Source organism: Sabethes cyaneus, chromosome 3 (genome assembly GCF_943734655.1).
Source record: "Sabethes cyaneus chromosome 3, idSabCyanKW18_F2, whole genome shotgun sequence".
Taxonomy (NCBI): Eukaryota; Metazoa; Arthropoda; class Insecta; order Diptera; family Culicidae; genus Sabethes; species Sabethes cyaneus.
The window spans coordinates 222,863,345-222,886,681 of record NC_071355.1 but is presented as its reverse complement, the minus strand read 5'-3'; the positions used below and the strand labels follow the sequence as shown (position 1 = coordinate 222,886,681).

General features: G+C 39.4%; 1 protein-coding gene across 3 annotated transcripts in view; it reads left to right on the top strand.

Annotated features, from left to right (window-relative positions):
- The first annotated feature begins 337 nt into the window (after positions 1-337).
- LOC128741338 (protein daughterless) overlaps positions 338-23,337 on the top strand; it is a 78,415-nt gene continuing 55,415 nt past the window's right edge. For all 3 annotated transcript variants that reach the window (XM_053837098.1, XM_053837097.1, XM_053837096.1), the window contains exon 1: positions 338-676. In XM_053837098.1, coding sequence (XP_053693073.1) covers positions 595-676 — 82 coding nt within the window. In that variant the 5' untranslated portion in view covers positions 338-594. The remainder of the gene's footprint in view (positions 677-23,337) is intronic.

Genomic DNA, 23,337 nt, shown 5'->3' with positions numbered 1-23,337 from the left:
TCTTTTCAAATTCAAATCAAAATATAAACAAACACAAAATTACAAAGGGTGCGAACCAAATTGGAGAGTTTCAGTCAGCTGTCACCGCTGTCAGTGTCAGGATGACGAAGCGCTGCAATATCGCTTCATTCAAGGAAATTCATTCATAATGTCCATTGTTCAAGCGAACAGAACTCTCCACATGTTGTGTATTGGTTGGTGGGTTCGGTTTTGCTTTGTACGTACCTTCTTCGTTACGCTACGCCAGCCAGCGAGCGAGAGGTCTTGCGAAGCCGAACGACGTTCGGCTCCTCAGTTATCGTTCTGCTCGCGCACAGAGTTGATGTGTGTACGCGTTGTTCCGTTCTTTCCGCAAATTTTCTATGTGTTGTTCTTCTTGTTGTTCCATTGAATAACGATTGCTACAAACTACAATCAAACGCCTGTAGGGGTGTGTGCGCGCGTTTATTTTTTTTTGTTAGGATATAGAATAGCATAGGCACTGCTGCGCGCTTGGGTGAGCGCAGTAGGCTAGTGTTGGTGGTTTTGTCGTTTGAATAAAGTACTACGTACATCATCAGCCATCATCGCTCGCCACACAGAGGAGATATCAAAATGGCTACTAGTGATGATGAACATTACCATCTCTACGAGGTGTTTCAAAATTGCTTCAACAAAATCGCCAACAAACAGCCTGGTAAGTGTATGGGCGTAACCGGAAGTGTCCGCTCTTCCTGTGAACGGCAAAAATAAAGCGTAAAGTGTGTCGTGAAAGTGGCAAATTGCGTATGCGTGTTCTGCAGGTTTTGGAAGTGGAGATTTTTTTTGTCATCCATTTCAATTTTCATTCGGTGCTCTTCTGGTGCGCTAGTGTTAGTGGCTACTAGGTGGTGTTTTAAAAGTCGCGGGCTGTTGTGTTGCGACCGTGTCGACGGTGTCGACCGAAGGAGTTTGATTCGCATACATGTCGCGTGCGAGTGTTCGTGCGTATGCGGCTGAGGAAAACGATGGTCAATGTTGGATTTTTGCTTGCATGTGGTAGGCCGCCCCAGCAGATTTGTGTGTTGTACAGATTGTGCGATTGTGTCAGTGCTCAGGGAGGAGGAGGAAGAAAAACGAAGCCGAAGAAAAAGCCTTTATGTCAAAATCTTCTATAAATATTATGATGGCAAATACTCCCGCTGAAACTGTCCCGGAAGAATAAAAAACACTGGACAACTTACGTCGTAAAATGCACAATGCAAAATGGACAAATGGACTGTGGTGCAATCGGGAACTATACCTAGGTTGTGTGCTGAAAAAATCCTCGAAGTCCATGTTTCAAACTTAACATGCAACGTATCGGTAAGCCAAGGTTGCCAGACGCTTATTTTACATTGTAAGGTACAATTACTAGGCTCAACTTTACATTTATACGTATCCAAATTTGCAAAGCATGTTATAACTTCAGGATAGCTATTAATTATGGGCCTTAACTATGCGGATTGTACAAAACCAAACGTTGAACAGGTGATTGGCCTCGAAGCAGGCATTAAGAGTTGTCAACTTTCGGCCACACAAATTAGTGAAGTGGGCATGACTTTTTCAAAAAATAAGATTTGCTTGTCATGAGAATAAACCTTACATGAAGTTAATTATTCAAGAATTGTGTCAAAAATCCATCTACCATTTAAGAGCAGATGAGGGTAATAAAAATGTCATCATGCATAAAACTGATCCTGATGAACAAAATGCTGCGAAAAATCAATGACGGGCTGTACAGGGAATGAAGGAATCTGATTGCTAAACGGGTATAAAGTTTACAGAATGAAGAAAGATAACAAGGTTATTCACGTAGCCTTTGCTATGTTGCGTATACGGTGTATTGCGTATTTATATTGTCCGTTTCTTTGGTAAAACGAGCTGCTCACTTTTTTAATTGCCTGAAATCGTCGCAGAAAGAATCTGCTTGGATGTATGTTAGTTATAAGTATAAATTATGCTTGTCTAGCACGTAAGCTGTTGATTTACTTGACAAAATAAACGGTATTTGCACCCGCGACGATTCTGGCGACGGTTTCGCCCGCGACAGTTATAATTCATCGCGTACGAAAGGGTGGGAAATTGACAATACTGCCGCTACTCGCATAATAGTTCCATCTTCATAGAAACAGGGACTGTTATGCGAATAACGGCAGTTGGAATACATCTTATACGTAACATAGCAAACATGCATGCTGACTTATTGTTGAACTCGATATTAGCAACGGTGGATAGTTCTTGCCAGCGCTAGTTTTCAGAGTGATATTAGGCCGTTTGAATAAAAGATATAGAGCAAATGCTCCCATACGATTTAAACGGGAAAAGCACAGTAAACTGTTTTATTCATACGGCCTATTAGCTCGAGAAACAATATGTGCTCCAGTGCAAATCAGCCTCCCAGTTGGCCTCGAGGTACGACACTGATCTAACAAGTCAGTCGTCGAATGTCAGCTGAGAGAGGCTGTTAGAGTCAATAGAATCGCAGCACTAGCTCCGCCATTGTCCTGTACTCGAATAGCTGGTTGCGAACTCTGTCGTAAAAAAATAGGAGTCAAGTTTCGATAACGGAATGTAGCACCTAGGCTTTGCCTTTTTTACTTCAGGGCAAATGATGTAATTTAGTCCTTGATCTCCGGCTGTAGTGTAAGAACAATTTTGATAAAAAAGCAAGCGTTAATGAACGGTAGCATTACTGCTAGGAAGAAAAACAAAATGTGGTCTGTGGTATACAGGTAAATAAATACCTGGATAATATAAAAAGTATAATAGTCAAAAAAGAAATTCTGCAAATATGGTAAATGAGGTATTAAATCTGGTACAATCTATGTGCAGTCCGTTAAGTAGATTGCTATTTTAATTCTCTAAGAAATCCTATTTTTGGAATTTCTCCAGGAAAATGGAACCAAATTTTGACATGTCTCTTCATTGAAGACCAATCTAATGTGGTTCTGTTAAGACAATTTAGTCATAAATCGAACAAAAATCAATGGAGATAGAGATAAAAGTGTAATTGCAAGCACCCTGATTTTTTATGTCGGTGTTGTATAGTTTAATAAACATGTTACCGTTAGCTTTGGGACGGGGGAATCCGCAGCCGATAAGTTACCGAATCTGCTTCGACAAGCGAGTGGTCGTGGATTCGAATCTTAGTAGGATGAGGCCATTCGACGTCAAGTGACAATTAAAATGGGTTTTTATTCTCAGGCCCCTCACAGCCCTTTCTTCATGCTGAATTCTATAATGACCCCCATAAAGCGCTCTTGACAATAAAAAAAGTCTCTTATAGTTAAATGTACTGGTCAGACTCGCCAGAAATGGCTGTAATTGGAGGGTACTGGCATTGAGGAGCGCAAGGTGGGTAAAGTAGAGCTAAGAAAGGGTTGGGGAACAAAATCAGGGTTATTATTCGAACGAAATTTAACTATTTGGAATATAGATTTAACCATCTCAAGCTATCAAATTCGTATAGGCATGAAGAATAATTCGTTGAAAGGACTATATATCGGCAATGATCGATTCTTCAAGCAATCAAGCACCATCGAAATCGATAAAGAAGTACGGCGCACAAGCACCAGATTGGGTCTTGGGAAATCAACTAGCAAAACCTACCTTGACCAAACTGGTGACTTTAGTCATGACGTTGAAATGCGGTCAGGCATATATTAATATTTTTTGAAACGATGATTCTACAATTGATGAAGGGACGGTAAGGGAAAGTAATGAAGAAGGATTCTTTTTTCGAGAATGAAGGGGAAGGGTGGAAAGGAAGGGGGGGGGGGGGGTAATAGGTAGCTATGCTTAACAAGTTGTCGTTGTGACTCCTATCTTTTATCCAATGCTGGAAGGTGCATGGGTCGAACCATAATCTCTGATTACAGCTTGGTTCGACCCATGCACCTTCCAGCATTGGACAAAAGATAGGAGTCACAACGACAACTTGTTAAGCATAGCTACCTATCCCCCCCCCCTTCCTTTCCACCCTTCCCCTTCATTCCCGGAAAAAAAAATCCTTCATTACTTTCCCTTACCGTCGCTTCATCAATTGTAGAATCATCGTTTCAAAAAAATATTAAAACCTACCTTATTGAAGGAAAACGTTCCTGCGAAAGAACGCTTTAAACCTTTAAATATTATTAAGACGTAAAGTTTTTCCATTAAACTTCAGCTAATATTGATGTCTGGAAAACGGACATATAAGTCAAAGAGGTCACTCCGTGAGCTATGAAACTTATTGGTGTGAAGCGGAACAAAACCACTCCATCATGTATATTATTCCAAACTGTAGAAAACACTTAGAAGATCCGCTTTTGATGTCAAAGTTACCATTTTTGTGGTCTGTAGCGGTGGAATTAGAACAGTTTCTTTATGATTGCCATATCGAAGATCCCGTGCTGAAAGTTTCATGAAACCTAAAAGACTTTTGAAGTTGAGAAGTATGGAAGAGGACAATAACAATAAAAATCACAAGTTTCTAAAGTCTCTTTCTAGGCTTAAACATCAAGAAACCGTTACGATGTTTGGAATATCAAGGAAGAGTTACTAATATTCAAACAATATTTCCATAACATCATGACAACATTGATTTTTAAACTCCTTACTAGATCTGTCCTGATATATTCTTTTACAAGAGATCCTTCAGCTGGATGCTTCCAGCATTATGTCACGCACAGAAGATTAACCACCCAGTAAGGTTCGAGGTACGATGCTGGTCTAACAAACCAGTCGTCGTATGTTCGAATCTCGGCTAGGCGGAGTCAGTAGGATTGTTGCACTAGCCCCATAGCTGTGCTGTACTCTACCATCCGGCTGTGAAGTCTGTCGATGAAGAAGGGTCAAGTCCTAGAAAGACGTTTAATCCCAAGACTTCTCGCGTCACTTTTGATTTCGTCCAATGTAACAATTCCACCATATTGAGAAAAACGAGATCGAAGTTCAACGAATTGAACTTTAAATTGTTTCAAAATGAAATAATTTTCAGTCATTCACTCAACGTGGTTGATGAATAATAACATTCAATATTTAACGGAGATTTTAAAAATCTAATTAAAACTAAGCAGTTTTGGTTTATTATGGAAAAAGTTACATTGGACTGTTTACCATCTCATGCTGTACATTGGACGGTTTTATTTTTCCAGGCTATTGCACATAAATTAAGCGAGATCACCGTAAAATACGTGCGTTGCCGTGCTACGCTAATTTCGAGATTATTTTTCAATATTAGACGGCTTGTTTCACTTAAAATGCATAAATAATGCGAAAAAAAACTTTCACTTTCTAAACGTCCAATGTACAGATTGGGTTTGTTTTGATTTTTTTTGCACTTTGGACATCAGATGAGAACGACCGAAGTAACAGTCAGTCATTCGTAATTCGAATTTGCACATTGGACATTTTGATAATGCTAATTTTTTCACCTCAAAATAATTCTATTTGGGCGGGTGTTTTTGTATAACATAGAGTTTAAAAAGAGCAATAATTTGTTGTGATAAACCGGATTTGTTTACATTTGTTACATTGGACGAAATGAAAAGTGACGCGAGACTTTACTTTTAGATGTAGCAAAGAGACAAACTGGAAAACTTCTGAGAATCTTTGTAGATAACGAAAATTTGTCGAATAGGGTTTATTTCTAATTCCCGTCGTAGTAAGGAAAGCCACTCTAATTTTCATCATTTCTTAGGTGGATTTAATGAATACTCCAAAACTTCTGCTGCTGATTTGACTCAAACACACTTACCTTCCGATCCGTGTCCGTTGTATTCACTAAAAAGTGATTATTATTCAAATTACGCAACTCACTTTATATCTTAAATTCGTCGCACCGTTTTAAAATTTACCCATCAAAATTTTTCATCGTCCGAACTAAAAATCGCAATAATGTTTACGAAGATTTCGCGCATGTATTTGTGTAGGACGGCATGACAAATGTAATTCTGCAAAATTTCTGCAGGTCATGCAAGTTTTCTAGGCTGCAGAATAACGACAATGCGTTGCGTGAGTTATTTTCATGTTATGAATGACGGAAATTGAAACGATTAGTCGACATTTTCTTCGTCGCACGAAAAAACGTAGGAAATTTGGCTGCTAGGAATTCTTTAATGAAAAATGACGTTTAAATAAATCTCAGCTCACTTTGATTGATCGCGTATGATAGTTAACAAATTAAAATATTAGGGAATAACTAATTTTGCATTGTGTGTCATAAAAATCGCTGATATTTTTAACAATTTGTGTTGGATAGGACGGGAATAGGCAATTACGACGAAGCAGCAACATACCCTACATATTAACCGAAAAAATCGGTCATTCATACAATTATTGATTTGAGGATTTCTATAGAAAGTATACACGTATTTATGTTTTTTGGCAAAACTTGATATTTTATGACCAAATTCAAAATCTTTTCGCAGTGGTACACATAGTGCACAACATCTTGTTGCAGCCTATTAAGCGATTGCTGCTATTTCTTCAGTTTCATTAAGTTCCAGTGGAGAAACAGGTGGTTTTGATGTTCATCTAACAAAATATTAACTTACATTTTTGAGAAAATAGTTATTGATTAATAGTAATTGTTTAAACTGACATTATTATTTTCATGCGTATAACATAAAGAGCTGTAACGAGTATGATTTAATTTCAAAATTTTCATTATTCGGTATTTGATTTGAATCATCCTAACGAACCCGCGAAATGATAAAAGATAGATCGGCGATAGAATCAATGCAATAGTGTAATTCCCGCAATGACAGCCCTAACTTGGCAGCCCTTCGTTCGTTGAATGAAATGCACTGTCTACTCTCCTGCCGCATACATTTGCAGCATAATGACACTTTTTATTGCTAACGCTGCTGGTGTATTCGCCACTCTTTCTCTCCTCACATCTTCGGATTCGGAAGATACTAACTATCGTTTTGCTTTCCTGTAAAATCAGCAGCCTTTACACTGCTGCTTGCTGGTATTCTTTGTGTATGTGTGTGTGTGCGTGCGTGTACTTCTACGCCAGTCATTGTTGTTCTTTTTGCTGTCGTACACAGTGTACAGTTTGATTCAGCACCAGCAGTACCAACACCAACGTTCAAGCGTTGCCTTACGTTTCTCCTTGCCATTCATTTCCCAGCGGCGCGGCGGCAAAACCTTTGCAGCAGCACCCTAGTAGTATGTCACCGTTTGCGCCCGTAGTCTCGATCGTCAGCGGATCTAAACTTTTGTCCCACTCCCCCTTTGCATGGCGAACAAGTTATGAAGCGGCCGAAATAACCGTAGGAAACGTTGCGCGAGGGGGAGGACTGGATTGAATGTTATTATGTATGCTTTCATCCAAAATGAATTGGTGCTTTTTCGACTGCCAAATTTCGGTCCACCGCCAGACTTCTCAATGACGGAGTCATAAACGGCCGTAAATTATGTCTTACGTGTGTTATCTGAAGATTATTGAAATTTAACCAAAAGGTGAAACATCGATTCGTAGTAGGTAGTTGGAAAACTTTTCCAAACAAGTCAGCAAATAAAGATGTTATCTATTTGCGGAATTCCAGGTTAAAATCTACAAGGCTTCGGCTACAGCCATTCCCGAATTGTGGTAACCTTGGGGTAATACACATGTACGTAACTATTTACGTCACCAAAAACAGGTTATTTGCAAAGTAAAAGCTTCCGTAATTTATTTTGGCTTGTGCAACAAAGACAAGATTGGAATTTAAATACGCTTAATAGGTTGCGTTAGGCTGGTGGATGAAGGGCAAAATGTATAGAAATAAGTTTAAACATTTATCACATGTTGATGATAAAAAAGGTACATGTCATCATAATTCCCGGTGTCATGCTCCTCTCTGCGCTCGTTTTCGCTCTTTGAATGCCCATCGATTTTTATCGTCCTGCAGTTTTTTTAATGTTGTACGTGATCACTTAATTATTGTGTACAAAAATTTATCATTCCGATATAGTGCGGTTGAGAACCGTAACGCAAAGGATGTGATTCATGTCGCTAGATTAATATAATTTAGCTAGATAATTTATTACTTCTAGTAATCTTGTCAGGATTTCAACAATTGGCTTTTAAAGGGGTCACTGGTGTAAAATTTTTGAAAATTCATTGTTTTTTAATTGTATTTGCTTTAAATTTGCCAGTCGAATATTTGAGCTGAATATTTTTATCAGTGGAACAAACGAATGGTTGATGTTTCAAAAGAGATGAATCTCCTTTCAAACATTTTTTTGTCCGTTTTTCAACTATTGGAAAACAGTGGTGGCGTAAAGGAATGCCGTATAAGTCCTTAGCTTCCTAAGACAACATCTAACACCCTTTTTTGCGAATTGACTTATTTGATTTTGTGAATAATTCGTGCTCAATGAAGCAAACTTTTAAAGGATGGTAGAAAAATTTGCCCTAGAAAAGTATCAAGAAGCCCCACGGATGGCGGAAGAAACGTAATTTACGCAATGTAGTTTGTAGCTGCAAGGCATGTATCGCAGAGAAGTTATTGCGAGAATCTGAGCAGAACCAAAACAGATCGTTCAACTTCTTGAGGATCGTTCGACAGTGACGACCACGGTTTATGGAAAAGAGGGGCTATTTGTTTTGTGACAGAGCGGGAGAGAGGGAGCCAAGAAAAATGTGACATACCTCTAGAAAAATTTAGGAAATATCACACAATTCTTGGCGGGGAGGAATTGCTATTTGAATCCCATTTTTTATTGTTTATGGATCTATAAATTTAACTTTTGGAAAAAAAGATCAGAAAAACACAAAATCACGTGGTACATTTCTCCATAGTTGTAGAAAATCCTTGCTATACTTCATCCATTCATTCCCCATTGCAAGTACTGACCATTGCAAGTATTGCGTTTCTCTGACCACTAACACTTAAGTAACTAAAAAAGTACAAGGGTCCATGCCTAGTGGCACGGGCGCAGACTTGACGTAGGACTACGAATGTAGAGCAATTCGTCTCCCAATGTCAAAGCCGGTGATTTTTGTATGAATGTCATATAATAGATTCCCCAGTTGCGCAGTAACGGAAGGTTTACTCGCGCTGTTGTATTTGGTACAACACCTGTGAACCGTTGACTTTATCTCGGTATATCTCGGGAATCTAGCAATAAATAAAATTACTGTTTTCAGTAAGGTTGATCCGCAGACAAATGGTGGAAAAAGTTCCATAAGTTTTTCACCAAGTGGCATTAGTATTCGAGAGAATTCTGTTACGTTTTAGCATGCCTATAAATCGGAGTTGGCGTGAGTAACGAAAGGTAAAGGATTGTGTTCTTACAAGTGAGAAATTCATAATTTCAACTCTTCAGCTAACTTAAATGGTGGACCTGAAAAGGTCCGTTTGTTAATCTCGAATTCTCAAATTTCTGACTCGTGGTGTCCATTGTCTACTTTCGTCCATCAGATAGGTTATTGGTGTGTGGATTAACGATGGGAATACTGTTTATCGGACAAACGCTACTGGTAGGATCTGTAATCAAGAAAGACTTTTATGTTTATGACGTTATGAGTCGCAAGCTAACTGCTTGCCGATGTGTCGCCAACGAAAGCGGGTGAGCGACTGATGACGTGCACCGAGGCAAAGGCAAACAATGTTTCAAATACAACCTTTAAAATTATGCCACGGATGTGACTCGTAAACTGGCTGTCCGATGTGTCGCAAGCTAGCTGCTTGCCGATGTGTGACGTCTCGCCAACGCCAATGAAAGCCGCTGACCGAATGACGTGATGATCTGACGATGCGTAGTAAAAGGCATAGCAGCCAAAATCATATCGTTCGCTGGCGGAAGAATCGATAGATTCTTCGGTTTGTTGGTGTCTCGCTTGGTGAATTTGGATGTCTTCGTCGCCTTATCCGGAGAAGCAGCAACAGCTGAAGCTCAATAATTTTCGATCGGATTGTATGCAGATTAAATACAATCATAAGGAATATTAACCCATAGCTCATCTCGTATATATTTCTGTCATCCGTGCTAGGGAAGCACTGACGTGGGAAGGCAAAAAAATGCAAATAATGAAATATTAAATATTCGACTCATATTTTCTCAATTATTAAACGTCTGTTAGGGAAACATGTAATCTACTGTGTTGTAATGGATTTTTTGAAAAATTTCCAATCGATTGATACAAATGTCTCTAGAATCTATTGACGGATGACTGAGTTATAAGCGTGCAAACTATAACCACTTTTCGTTACATCCCAAGTAACAATTTGGGTTTTATTACACCCTTATGATGGCATTTAAGACCAAAATTGGTCAAGAAGACCGCCATAAGAGTACAATAAAACTCACATTGTTGCTTGGGATGTTCCCTTTTCGTTTTTCTAAAGTGCACCCCCATATAGATAGAATAGAAATCAAAGACGTAGTCCTACGTCAAAAGCCAAGCCTAGGTGCTACATTCCGTTATCGAAACTTGACCTTCTGTTTTATACGACAGCCTTCACAGCCAGCTATTAGAGTACAGGACAATTGCAGGGCAAGTTGCTACAATCCTATTAACTCTTAACAGTTTCTCCAGCCGAGATCCGAACATCCGACGATTGGCTTATTAGGCCAGCGTCATATCTCGAAGCCAACTGGGAGGCTCAAAACAACACTTAGCTACAAAAGAGAAAATTTGCACTGTCAGGAGGCTTCATCGGGGTAAAATAGAATTCACAATGAAGGAAGAGTAATGAGGGGCCTGAGAATCTACCCTTGCTAAAGTCACTTTGACAACGAATGGCCTGATTCTACTAAGATTCGAACCCACGACCATTCACTTTTCAAAGCAGACTCGGTAACCTTGCGGCTACAGAGCCCCTCAAGCTGTGATAGTGTTCTTGCAATAAGCATTCTCGTGTCTGATTTGTTTCGTGCTCAACCTTTAAGCCTATGATTTAGTTGTCCTGGCCGCATAATCTTTATCTGAATCACAAATAAGCGAATCCTTTTTCAAATAATCGAATTCGGTAGTCTGTATTGTTATTTTTAGAACATATACAAAGCAAAACAAAATCTTAGTCTTAAACGTCTTTAAAATTTGACACTTCTTTATCGACAGATTTTTTATTCGGGTGTTAGAGTACAGGGCAGTTTCCGGGCTAATGTAACGACCCTTCTGATTCTAGGTGCGCCACCAAACCGACATTCGAACATACGATGACTTGCTTATTAGACCAGCATTATGATTCGAAGCTAATTGGGAGTTCAAAAACATAGCAATGGTTATTACTAAAGATTGCATGGAATGATATTACCGATTTACTGATCCGACTAGAAAATTTGAAACCCATTATAAGCGTTATAACAGCGCACTAGCGAGATTAATTACACTTGTAGAACTAATAATGTTCTGCCATGTAGGTAGGAACTGATTACCGGAAATGTTCAAGCTTGCATTGCATTTTGTTTTCATTTCAGTTAGTTTTATTAGCCACTCAAACATGGTGTTCGTATGTACCGCAGTGTTTAACGTCGATCAAACCATTGTGGTGCGATTATGGTGCATAGTTCGAAGTAATTCTTCGAGAGAAAAGCAAGGGAGTTGATAAGTCAGACACGACAGACTTACTTTGTTTTAGGTTTCGACCGACACTGAAACGATTGGTGTTCTGTTTGTAGCTTTGTTCTATGACGTTTAATACATATTTAAGTTCAGTTTTGGGGTAAAAATAGTCATTTTTCGATTAGGAAGCTGCAACCCACTTTTGTAGGTTCCAAATAAGAGCATTAAAAAAGTTACTATAGATGAAAATTGGAAAAATTCAAAATTGATGTCGACGAAATTTGCTAAACTTGATGATACAAAGGCTGTTTTTTGAGTTTTGTTTTTCAAACTTTTATTTCTGACAACTAACGAGTAATTCTTTACATGTGTCACCCATGACGGAAAACACACGGGCTAAATCACGTCCTGCATAAATATTCAATATGGATAAATATTGATAAATATATTTACTATTTTAAATGTGTCCACCTCATCATAACAACTCATGCCACATACTGTTATGGGACTTGACAGCTCAAGATCGTATGAAAAAGGTGGAAACTTTTGTAAAATATTCATCCATACCGGTAAATATATTTAGCACCCGGGTAAAAGTATGTAAATATGCATAAATATATTTAATATATTTATTAAATTTGAACTAATTCGCCCCGTGGGAAGACATTTACTTTTGTAATGAAATTTGTGCTCTGTGGAAAACGTGTTTTGCAAGTTTAGACCGTTTTATGATCATGATAATCGACTTAATCATCTTTCCAATGGCCTCGAGTAGAGAGCCTTAAAGAGTCGTCATCTAAAACCGAAAATTCCAATCGAACAAAATCAGTTGTCAAAAGTAAGTCCAATCGAACAGGAGACTTGTCAAAACACCGATTAGAGAGCCTTAAAAAGAGTAACGACTAGAGAGCCTGTTAAAGATAGAGAGACGCCATCTCAAATCAAGAACATTTTTTGAGCAGAATTTTCTATTTTTTATGAATTAATTAAAATAAAAGCTTCAGAGAAAGGTTCCTTGAGTATGTTATTATTATATGTAGCATCAAGAAACTCGAAATCTGCAATTTAAATCGCTGGTTCTCAAAAGAATTAGCAATAACAGACAGCAGCAGCATAACTATTTACGGTACGACCATAAACTGTGGTAAAATTATCATGAAAAGGAATTACATATCTAGATTTTATAAAAATTATTTATTCCAAATATCTGTTGATCATAGAATAATCTGTGCGTGCGGCAACACTGACAGACGCAACTGCATTGTTACTAGATTATTTGTTTCAGATGGCGACTCTAAGGCTCTCTAGCCTCGAGGTTTCGCGCTGGTCTAATCAGCCCACCGACGTATGTTCGAATTTCAGCAAGAGTTAAGAGCATCGTTGCACCAGCACCGCAATTGTCCTGGACTCATAACAGTTGGTTGCAAAGTCTGTTGAATAAAAATAGAAGCTTAAGCTTCGAAAACGGAAGGTGACACTTAGACTTTGCTTCGAGCAAATCGATCAAGTCACAATGGACAAATTTTGCCCGAATTTTACTCTGTTGGACATCAAACCACAGAGCCGTGTTTGCAAAATACGTAAAGACAAGAATATTGCTGCTGTAGCCGCCAGTGTTGATGAGGACCATGAATTGTGGATCCTTCGTCGTTCTCAACAATTGGCATTGTGTTGCAACGCATGGCAGATTTTACATTCGAAGCTTGGTCTTAATCCGCATGAAATACAGTTCTTTCAGGAACTGACGTCGAATGATCTGCTTCAACGTCGAAAATTTGGTGAATGTACCTTAGATCCATTTGAGTAACATTCGTTTCTATATCGATAAATTCAACGGCAATTCAGGAACTACTATCCATTGACGATAGACCAAAAGTGGAAATAGCAAACCTTGGAACTTTCTGGCCCCGAATATGGAGAAATATAGCTTTCCGGAGACTACTATCTTCGCAACGTAGTACACTCTACATGTGGGTAAACCAAAACGTCCCACATCGACGGCTAATGAATATTATGGGACGCGCAGCCCAAGCAACATTTTTGTTGTATAATAGCTTATTAAACTATTGTACAACTAATTCCCGTGGAACAAGTGCTTGATAAGCTATTATACAACAAAAATGTTACTTGGGAGACGGAGACCAGTGTACTCATTGTGAGAGCACAGCTACTGAAACCATTCAGTACAAATACTTCCTCTGTTCTAGAGTACGTAATACTTTTTTACACTAAAACGAAAACTAAGCACAGTTTCTGGTCCTCAACGCTCCTTTAATTGTGAGGATCTGCTGTGACCAACACTAGATGGAATATCGGTGTCTACAAGAACAAATATTCTGAAGATTTTAATGGTTTACACAGCCTTCATTGATAATTGCAATGATAGAATAGATATAGATGAATTGAAGTTTAACTTTGAAATTGCCATGTAAAACCTTTGTACATATTTTATTTATACAATAACATGTAAATAAACATACCTAGAAACATTTAAAAAAAATTATGCAAGCATTGTTTCTGGCTGATATGTAGTTTCAACAACACACCGCTACTTGACATACAGCACTGGACTGGATTCAGCGCTGGAGTTTTGTGAGCATTGGCATCCTGTTTTGTGCCTGTAAATTGAGCTACCCGATCGCGTGATTTGACACATTTGGACTACTGTTTGTAGGGGTTATTTTCTAACATGGAGTAGATTCGTAAAATCAATCTTGAATATTTCATGCATATAAAGGAGTGTGTATACGAATGTTTTAAAAGCTGATAAATAATACAAACATTTGTCGGAAAATAGCGAGATCTTTTTCTCTGAAAAAAAAAAAAAAAAAAATCCTGACATGCTCAGGAATCGAAATTAAACTCGTTTGTCATATTACTGGTAGAACAACCAACGACGCCGCAACCCGCAGAACCACGACGACTGCATATAAAACAGGTCGTAATTGCACAAGTATATATTTTGTCCTACATATAATCTTCGTAGGGCAGTATCAGGCAAATTTTATGGGGGCCCGTGTTGCTATGGATAAAATTTTTAGTCTCCGATAAATCCTCTAAAAATGTCGAAAGTACAACGTGCCCACACATCATATTTTCGTGGATTTCAAAGCAGCATACGATACAGTTGAACCTGAATAGCTATGGCAAATAATGCACGAGTACGTTTTGCCGGAAAAACTGACGTGGCTGATCAAAGCTACCCTTTGCAGACGACCTCGACACCATTGCTAGAAACCTTGGGACAGCGGAGGCAATCCACGCCAGACTAAAAACGGAGGCTAGGAGGATAGGGTTATAAATCAATACGTTGAAAACCAAATCGGTACCATCTTTTCAGAAGGGCCAACCTGCAAGATATAAACAAACCGAGTGAGAATTTCTTTCCCTATGCTAGTCCAGCAGAAAATAACCCTGACTCGGTTTGTTTACGTTTGGCAGATTTCCCCTTTTGAAAAGTTGGTGCCGAAATATATGGTAGGAAGAGGCTCCAGAGAAAGCAACGTTTGTCTCCCAAAGACAGTGACTATTGATGGCGATGAACTGGAAGTGGTTGAAGAGTTGGTATTTTTGGGATCTCTTGTTACCGCCGACAATAATAACCAGTAAGGAGATCCAACGACGCATTCAAGCTGCAAACCGAGCCTGCTTTTTCCTCCGCAAGACGCTTTGATCAAGGAGCATACGCCGCCGCACAAATCTGACGATGTACAAAACGCCAATCAGACCGGTAGTCCTCTACGGACTTGAGACAGTAACTTTGCCTACGGAAGAAATGCATTCACTTGACATATTTGAACGAAAGGTGTTGTGGACCATTGGCAGAGTACAAATGGAAACGCTTGGAGAGCTTACCATCGTACACATGGTGAAAGTTGGGAGACTACGGGTGACCGGCCACGTCGCAAGGATGCCGTACGATTGTGCAGTGAAATCCGTTCTCTTCAAGAACCCCACCGGCACCATGAATAGAGGGGACCAACACGCTAGATGGCTCTACCAGATTGAAGCCGGCTTGCGTTTGTCGACACGCGCAACGAATTGGCGACGAGTAGTCCAAGACCGAGTACAATGGAGAGAAATTCTTGATACGGCATGAGCCACCCGGGCTCTCGGCTGGTAAAGTAAGTACAATCTTCGCAGACTGATCTCGTCCGATAACGATGGCAATGTCAGACAATAACAGTGCATCGAAAGTGTTCCGGTGCAAAATGTGCTACGAATGTGTTCTCGTACCAAATACGAATCATTCATAATAACAGCGGTATAAGATAAGCTTACGAATGTATTTAAATGGATTGATTTTTTCTATCAACTACGAATATAGTTTTACAAGTATATTACCAATATTCTAAAAACAGATGAAATTTTGTTCTCAGTTACAGTTGCTCGTCTGCAGGGATGTTGGTTCATCTGATTAAATTCTTAAACCTCTGAGAAATCAGTCTGTATGCATAAGCATAATAAAGAGGTATCGTGTCAACGGCACCCCGTAGGCAGGCAACCATGTTTTCGCTGCCAACATCTCGTGTGTGCGAAAATGAGATACCATGTCAGCACTGCGTTTCACTCAACTGCCAGCAGTCTGATTTGGGCCCGCTGTCAAATTTTGAGCCCCGGACATGCTGTCGCTGACGTTCACTGCAGCTCGATATAGAGATGTCAATGGGGTGGTCAACGGTCAACACTGGAAGGGCAACTTGGAATTTGGCGACGAAATGTTCCTATCCGGGAGGACAGCCTTAATGTCGCCCATTATAATGTAGTTCGGTTTGACGGCTTGGTTCCGGTCACTTTGTAGAGAAGTTTTTTTTAATAAAAGAGACCGTCACTTTTAACTTTCTACCGTCACTTCCTGTCCTCTGTCGAACGGTCAAATGCTCAAAGAAGGCTTTTCACTTACACAACACATGGTTGTGAGATGAACGTTACCAAAATACGAAAACTTCATAGCTGCTCATCGAGAATAGATAACTGCGTGCGATGTGTCGCATCTCACTAGGAGTGTCCAAAAGTTGTTTATGTATGTATAATTTGCTGTGTCGATGTCACGGCCGTACAAACTTCATGGATTGTTATGATATGTTATGATAGAGGTAAACAATGTATTGTTACTCGAATGGTAGAATTTTTATTCACACTACATAGGAGTTGCAAATATTTCCGCAAACACTCCGACACAGCAACCTAAAATTAAGTCGCTTAAATCATACATACCAATGAATATAATTGAAACGATAATAATTAAAGTAAAAATTCAATATGATCAATGTTCCAGGTGCTACTCGGTTGTGCCTGCTCGGCCCTGGTGCGGTGCTCACCTTTTTCGGCAATGATAGGCCGTTTTGATTAAACCAATTTCATGTCGCGCGTCCGTCTGTTCACCACACCAGCAACCTTTCGGTGAAATAATAGCCTGTATTCAAATTTGGACTTGTCCAAGAAAGTTCTTCGACATATTAAAGAGGAAGAAGAGGACAAGTCAAAAGTTGCAATTTTAATATCTGTCTAAAATTACGAATGACCTAAAAAACGGGCCATGACAAAATATAATGCCCCTCGCTCGCACACCGCGGAGGTGCCCTGTCCCTGTCTGCCTGGCCGAGTTGCAGATCAGGGCAGGGTGGATACGCAAAACGTGGCTGGAGCTTAAAAATATAATAAAATTTTGAGCTGTTATCCTCGTTCCGTGCACTTCTCGTGCTGGTGCTGCTGGTCCTGTTACAAAGCGATTCCGGACTGTAGGCACCGTATAATTTTATACGCTTCTTCTTGAAGAAAGGAGCGAAAGCCTCTTTCCACAGTGTTTCTTATGCTTTTTACTGCCTCTTTTGCTACTGCTGTTGTTTTTACTCTCCTGCCATGCCAGTTTCCTCTGCGGCAGATACATATACGAACGTATTCGTTTATAATTTTTTTTTCTTTTCTGTTGGCCGCAACTTTTATGCTGCACCACCACACCATCACCGTTGGTTGGGCAAAGTGAACTTAGTCAGTAGGGCAGACTGGCAGTGTCAGTATGTGACCACCTTCACCACGATGCAGCAAAACTCCTATACTACACACCGGTGAAGGAGATTGCCAGGAAAGCACACGGCACACAACACTCGACCGGGGCAAACCTACCGAATCATGTCGTTTGAGCTCGATTTGAGAGTCACACACTGTTTTGGTTGGCCCGGTCGCATAATGGGTGCTGGCCGGGAGGTGATGTAGTGATTTCACTGTTTTCTAAAGTTTAAGACATATCCCAAACAATTCATAAAAAAGTTTTCGGTAGAAAAATGGTAATTTCAATTTTAAGGTCTTATAATACCGAATACTGACAAACATACACAAAATCAGTTATCCATTTTGTCCACTTGCGGCACCACTGTGCCTCATTGTGAACCGTCGTCATCGCCGTCGTTGTCATCATCGGCGAAGGGAGCGCAACATATATGTTTCGTTTGCCGTTAAAATGTGTATGAGCCAGAAGAGGAGAACTGAACCGACAATCCACTCACGCTTAGTTGGCAATAAAAGGAGTATCGAATCGAGAGACCCTGTGGCCTGCTATGTAGCTGGCTGGGCTGCCGTGGAACTAGGGGCTGGAAAACTCGACCGATCGTAACTTTACTTCGCCTGCCGCTTGTGTTGTCTCCTTCTTCCGCTTGTGCATAGCTAGTTCTATGAGCCGAATAGAAAAGAAAAAACGACCGCTCGCCCGTCCTTGCAGCAGCAGGGTAGGTACATACAGCGATGAAGTCGAAATCGTGGCCGCGCAAAAGTCGAACCAGCAGATATGATTCGGGATTTATTTAGCGTTACAAAACTCGACGATTTTACACAGCCTCCACTCGGTCGGCGGCAATGCGCACTGGAGCAAATCAAATCAACATAATGGGAATTTTATATTCCTAGCCGGAATCGATACATGTAGGCTCTCTGAGTTGGTCTTTGTCCGAGGGGTAACCGGTTACGAGAGGAGGGAATGCATGCCACCTACTTGTAACTGCGGTCTATTGACAAGTTTTGCGCGCACGTGGAAAGGCATTATGTCTGTCCGAATGTGGTTTCTTTCGGCACGCTAGTGGATTCAGAGGTCTCCATATATGCTTAAATCTATATGACTGTCTCTAACTTTTTTGTTTTTATGATTGCAGAATCTTGGTTTTTTATATGATTGAAGACGCACTAAATGTACGTAGTTGTGTCTCTATCTAAAAAAGTACGGTACAGCTTTAGCTTTTCACCCTACTTTTTTTTGCATATCCTTAAAAACTATTACTTATTCTTATACAATACTACGATTGCACATTCGTGGGGGCAAATTGATTTTCAGGTTCAGGTAACATGTTACCAGAGTAGGCCCAATAAACTAAAAGCATGACGAAAATACCATCCTATGCCCTATTTTAGTAGAGTACATAGGACATGGGATTGTAATTTCGGTTTCCAATTTTCCTTATTTTCATATTTCATCAACCAGATGAATAAAGTTATCCGCTTCAATAAAATATGCAAACTAGTGATCGTTTTCCCCAGAGTATGGAGAACACGGAGTTGGCCTAAAATAGAAGTAGACCAAAGAAACTGGTCCCGTACCCTATATGTCACACTAAGAGAGGACAACATTTTCGATGATAAATGTTCACCAAACAATGATACCCCAAAGTATCATACATTTTTGTTTTGTAAATTTGTCATTTCCTGTCATTTTTCTGTGTCGCCTGACTTTTTTTTTACCAAATCCAAATCCAAATTAACATTTTTTCCTGCGGGGGGAAGATAACATAGCTGACTTGACAATATTAGGAAGTTTGATTGTGAAACTACCCCGAACGTGCAGAATCGAATTTGTTTTCATTCAGCATGATAATCGCACACTTTCGAATCTCCAGCAGCCAGGCAGGGAAGTCAAACTGGTTGGCTTTTAACGAATGCCGGCTGATTAGAGATTATACTACTTTGTTGCTGCATAAATTTTTCACCATTCTGAGATGGAACCGACGGGACGCTTGGAATTGGTTGGTAGTGGTTCGCTTAAGACGACGAAGAGTGCTGGCCTTGAGTCCGAGACGACGCGATTGCCGGTTGATTTGAATTAGTAATCACCAAGCTATGAATTACTAAATTAAACAGCACCTGTTTTGGGCTAAATGGCGTGGAGGTGGAGGTGCTATAGTAGATCGATCGCTTCATCGCTGGTGGGACACACTATAGTATGGCCATCGAGATGCTGCTGATAAGAATGCGAGCATAAAATAAGTTGAGATTTGAATTCTGATCCATATTTGATGAGCCAAAGAAGGTGGTTCCGTCGGCTGAAGTTTTATGGTCATTTTCGGAAATAACGAACATTAATGTGTTTTTCCTATGAATGTAGCTAGAACTTTGTTGTTAGAATTTGAAGTTGGGTTTTATAGATACGATATATATTTCATTGTGGATTGACAAGTGACAGTAAAGTTTGTATACATCGGTTAGATTTATGTGATTTGTAGCTATTCATAAAAAATCGTGGGGTCAGTTGAAAACTGTCAATTTCAACCATCAATTCATTGACAGATTGATCGTAATATCATAGTTTGAACTTTGAAAGTTCAAATGGAACAAACGATGGCAGATATTTAAATTTTTTAGTCACATTACTTTTTTTATTTTTGGATACATTTAAATTAGGCATTTAAAGTTGCTGTGATATAGTTTTAACATTTGATGTCGTCGTTTATTATATCTCTTCATAAGTTTTATAAATAAGCTGTTGACATTTTTGAACTTCCTGGAGCTATGTAAAAAATAGAATCAATGAATTGTTGATCGAGCCGAAAAATTATAATTGAAATCCCAGCGTCTTAGTAGAAACAGTTAATTGAGAAAGACGTTAGCATGGCGTAATTTATGGATTTCCTGTCTTGCTACTCGTTGCTCATCTGTTGCTGAAGGATGGTTGAGATGTTTATCCATCTATGACTTTTCACTGGGTAGCCTAAACGATGAAATACGCGTTTACTCACTCACTGGTTTCGATTTTTGAAAGTACGATTGAAATAAAACAATATTCGTCTGTAAACCCTTACATGTCTCTTAACCTCGCCACTGACTATTAGCAACACTACCTATACCCAAGAACTTAAATATACAAATTTCCACTCAATATTTTCTACTCAGTGATACTGTAAAACCCCCCACATCCAATTACACTACCCCACTGAGCAAAACTGGTTACACAGAAAAACTAGTGAAATTTGGACACTGTGCCGTTATAATTTATAGCAGAAAACATGCGGTATTGTCTAATCTTTTCTCTATTGGTATGAGCATTGGATGCTCATATATTTCTTAACAATAAAACAATAGTAGTCTTAAATTAGATTACTGTAGAAGCGCACGCGTTTCACTGTCCGTGGTCTGATATTAACGATCCCCAGGTTCAATTAAAAGGGCTGTTACACTAATCACACTCCAAATCCTTAACCCTCTAGTGCTGACAGCCGCCTTTTGACGGGTTTCTTTAGATGTTCAACATCTTCTCAACCGTTTTTCTTCTTAATATGACCTGGTAACATCTTAAACTGTTCCAGTTATTATTTTATAAGCTCCCGATGCGTGCGAAAAAAGTTATAAAACATAAACCTTACAAAAATCAAGAGAACCATAAAAATAATTATTCTCTGTTTCTATCGACGACGACGATTCATGAAATTCTGAGATCCTTCTGCCTATTTTGCGCGATAATTTTGAAAAATACCCATATATGACACCTAAATGTAGCTCATGGATTGACCTTAGGTCCAGTTATATTTATGCTGTACTTGCGGAAAGTATATCTTTTCATTAACTTTCAACACAGCAGTCAGAAAGTTATGTTCATGGGATAATTTATTAATGGTGCCCATTATTAGGAAATTCTTGTGATTTTTAGTAAGACGTAATCTTTAGCATTAGCTTTAGCTAGTGTGTCAACAAAGTTCGAAATCGGACACTCTCTGTCCGGACACTGATAAACTCTGCAAGTCGAAGGCGAAATACGTAGGGTGACGAAGCCACCTCGTCATACGTAATCACGATTTACACTTTCTTTCGAGATTTTAAACGAGATATGTCCACAAGTACTCAAGTGTTTGGCACAGTATGAATCTTTCACTTCTTGCCGGTACATATACATCCCTCTAGATAGATAACATATTTCGGAACTTACATTTTTGCAGAAACAAATTATCTTGTTCAGCTGCAGTTTGTCATATAGAAACTGCACTTCGTCATGAACAAAGTTTATTTTCGTCTACCATAAAAAAACACAATTATTTTTTTGTTTATAAGAGACAAAACCACTGCGACCATCATTTAGATGTATTGTGGTATGCTCCATCCTTAATCTACGTGCACTGTTTTGCAGATCACCAGTAATTCGAGTGGTTGTCCCAGTTTGGCATGCACAGTTATCCCAATTTGGCACAACACTTCTTATGGAGTTAGTTATTTTATTGGGACTTTCAGTCCAAATATCCAAAGGCTCCAATGGTCTTAATCTGGCTTGCGTTAGCGCTCCACATTTTCATAGTAGGTGTGCTGATGTTTCGGTGTCATACCCGCAAAAGCAGCATGTATCTTCAATGAGCACGCCCATCTTCAGGAGACACCCATCTTCATGATAAAATTAGTGTATGATCCTTTTCTTGCTAATGTATCAGGCGGCATCCATAAAGTACGTCACGCTTATAGGGGGGAGGGGGGGTAGACCTAATCGTGACGATTTGTGACGTAGGGGGGAGGGGGGGTTTGAAGTTATGTGACGTCACATGAAAAAAAAATCAAATGGAAAATTTATTCGGGATATTATAATTTAGCCTTCCTTTTAAGATACAACTATTGAAGGTTTCTATAAAATTAACGTTCTGATGAATTTTAAAACAAATAGTAAAATTTTTTGAATGAAAACTTTTTTTCAACATATATGTGTGAACAGCACTCATTTATTCTTCTATGTAGTATGAACTCTCCATTACGGCTTTACAGAATATGCAGTACACCGCTGAAGAGCTACTTGAGTACCGTCTTGCCTAAAAGATTTTTGCAACCGCAAATAGCAGTCGCACAAACTCCTGAGAGGCTACGGGGTGCTACCAGAGACCCATGGCAATGTTTTCCCTTGATATTCGTGCTGAACTCAATCGATTAACATAAACTCATACCGAAGTTCCACTGCTGCTTTTAAGGTTTTTCAGTATAATTTATACTGCCCCTCACTCAAAAGCTCTCTGAACAATAGAGTTTATGCCACTTGCGGACTAAATTTCGCATCTAAGGTAGTGTTGAATGATTGCACGATTGAATGAATACACAAAATGACGAAATCCGTCAGAAAAGTTCTTCCAAGGCGTGTTGCTGCAAGACGTCAGCAGGAAGTCCTGATTCTTTCAACTAGATCAGACGAATTTGAGTGGATGGATGTAAAGGACGTGGATATGCGCGAAACATTCATCGACGACACATCAGCGACTTCTGATATTTTCAAAATCCGTGAATCGATGACTTATAAGCTTAAAAATTTTCCTTTTTTTATTTGCTGAAATTCATTTGATAGCTTTAAATAAAAAGGTTGAAATGAATATTTAATTTTTTTGTTGTGAAGGAGGGGGGGGGTTGCCGTGACGTGACGTACTTTCTCAGGGGGGTCACCGAATGTGTGACGAAATGTGACGAGGGGGGGAGGGGGGGTTGATTTTGGTCAAAATTTGCGTGACGTACTAAATGGATGTCGCCTCAGATTTCTCGTTTCCTTTTACTTCACAGTGTCGTGGAACCCAGTTCAAATTTATTTGGTTCATTTTAACTAACTGTCGAAGAGACCGGACACTTTTCTAGACTAC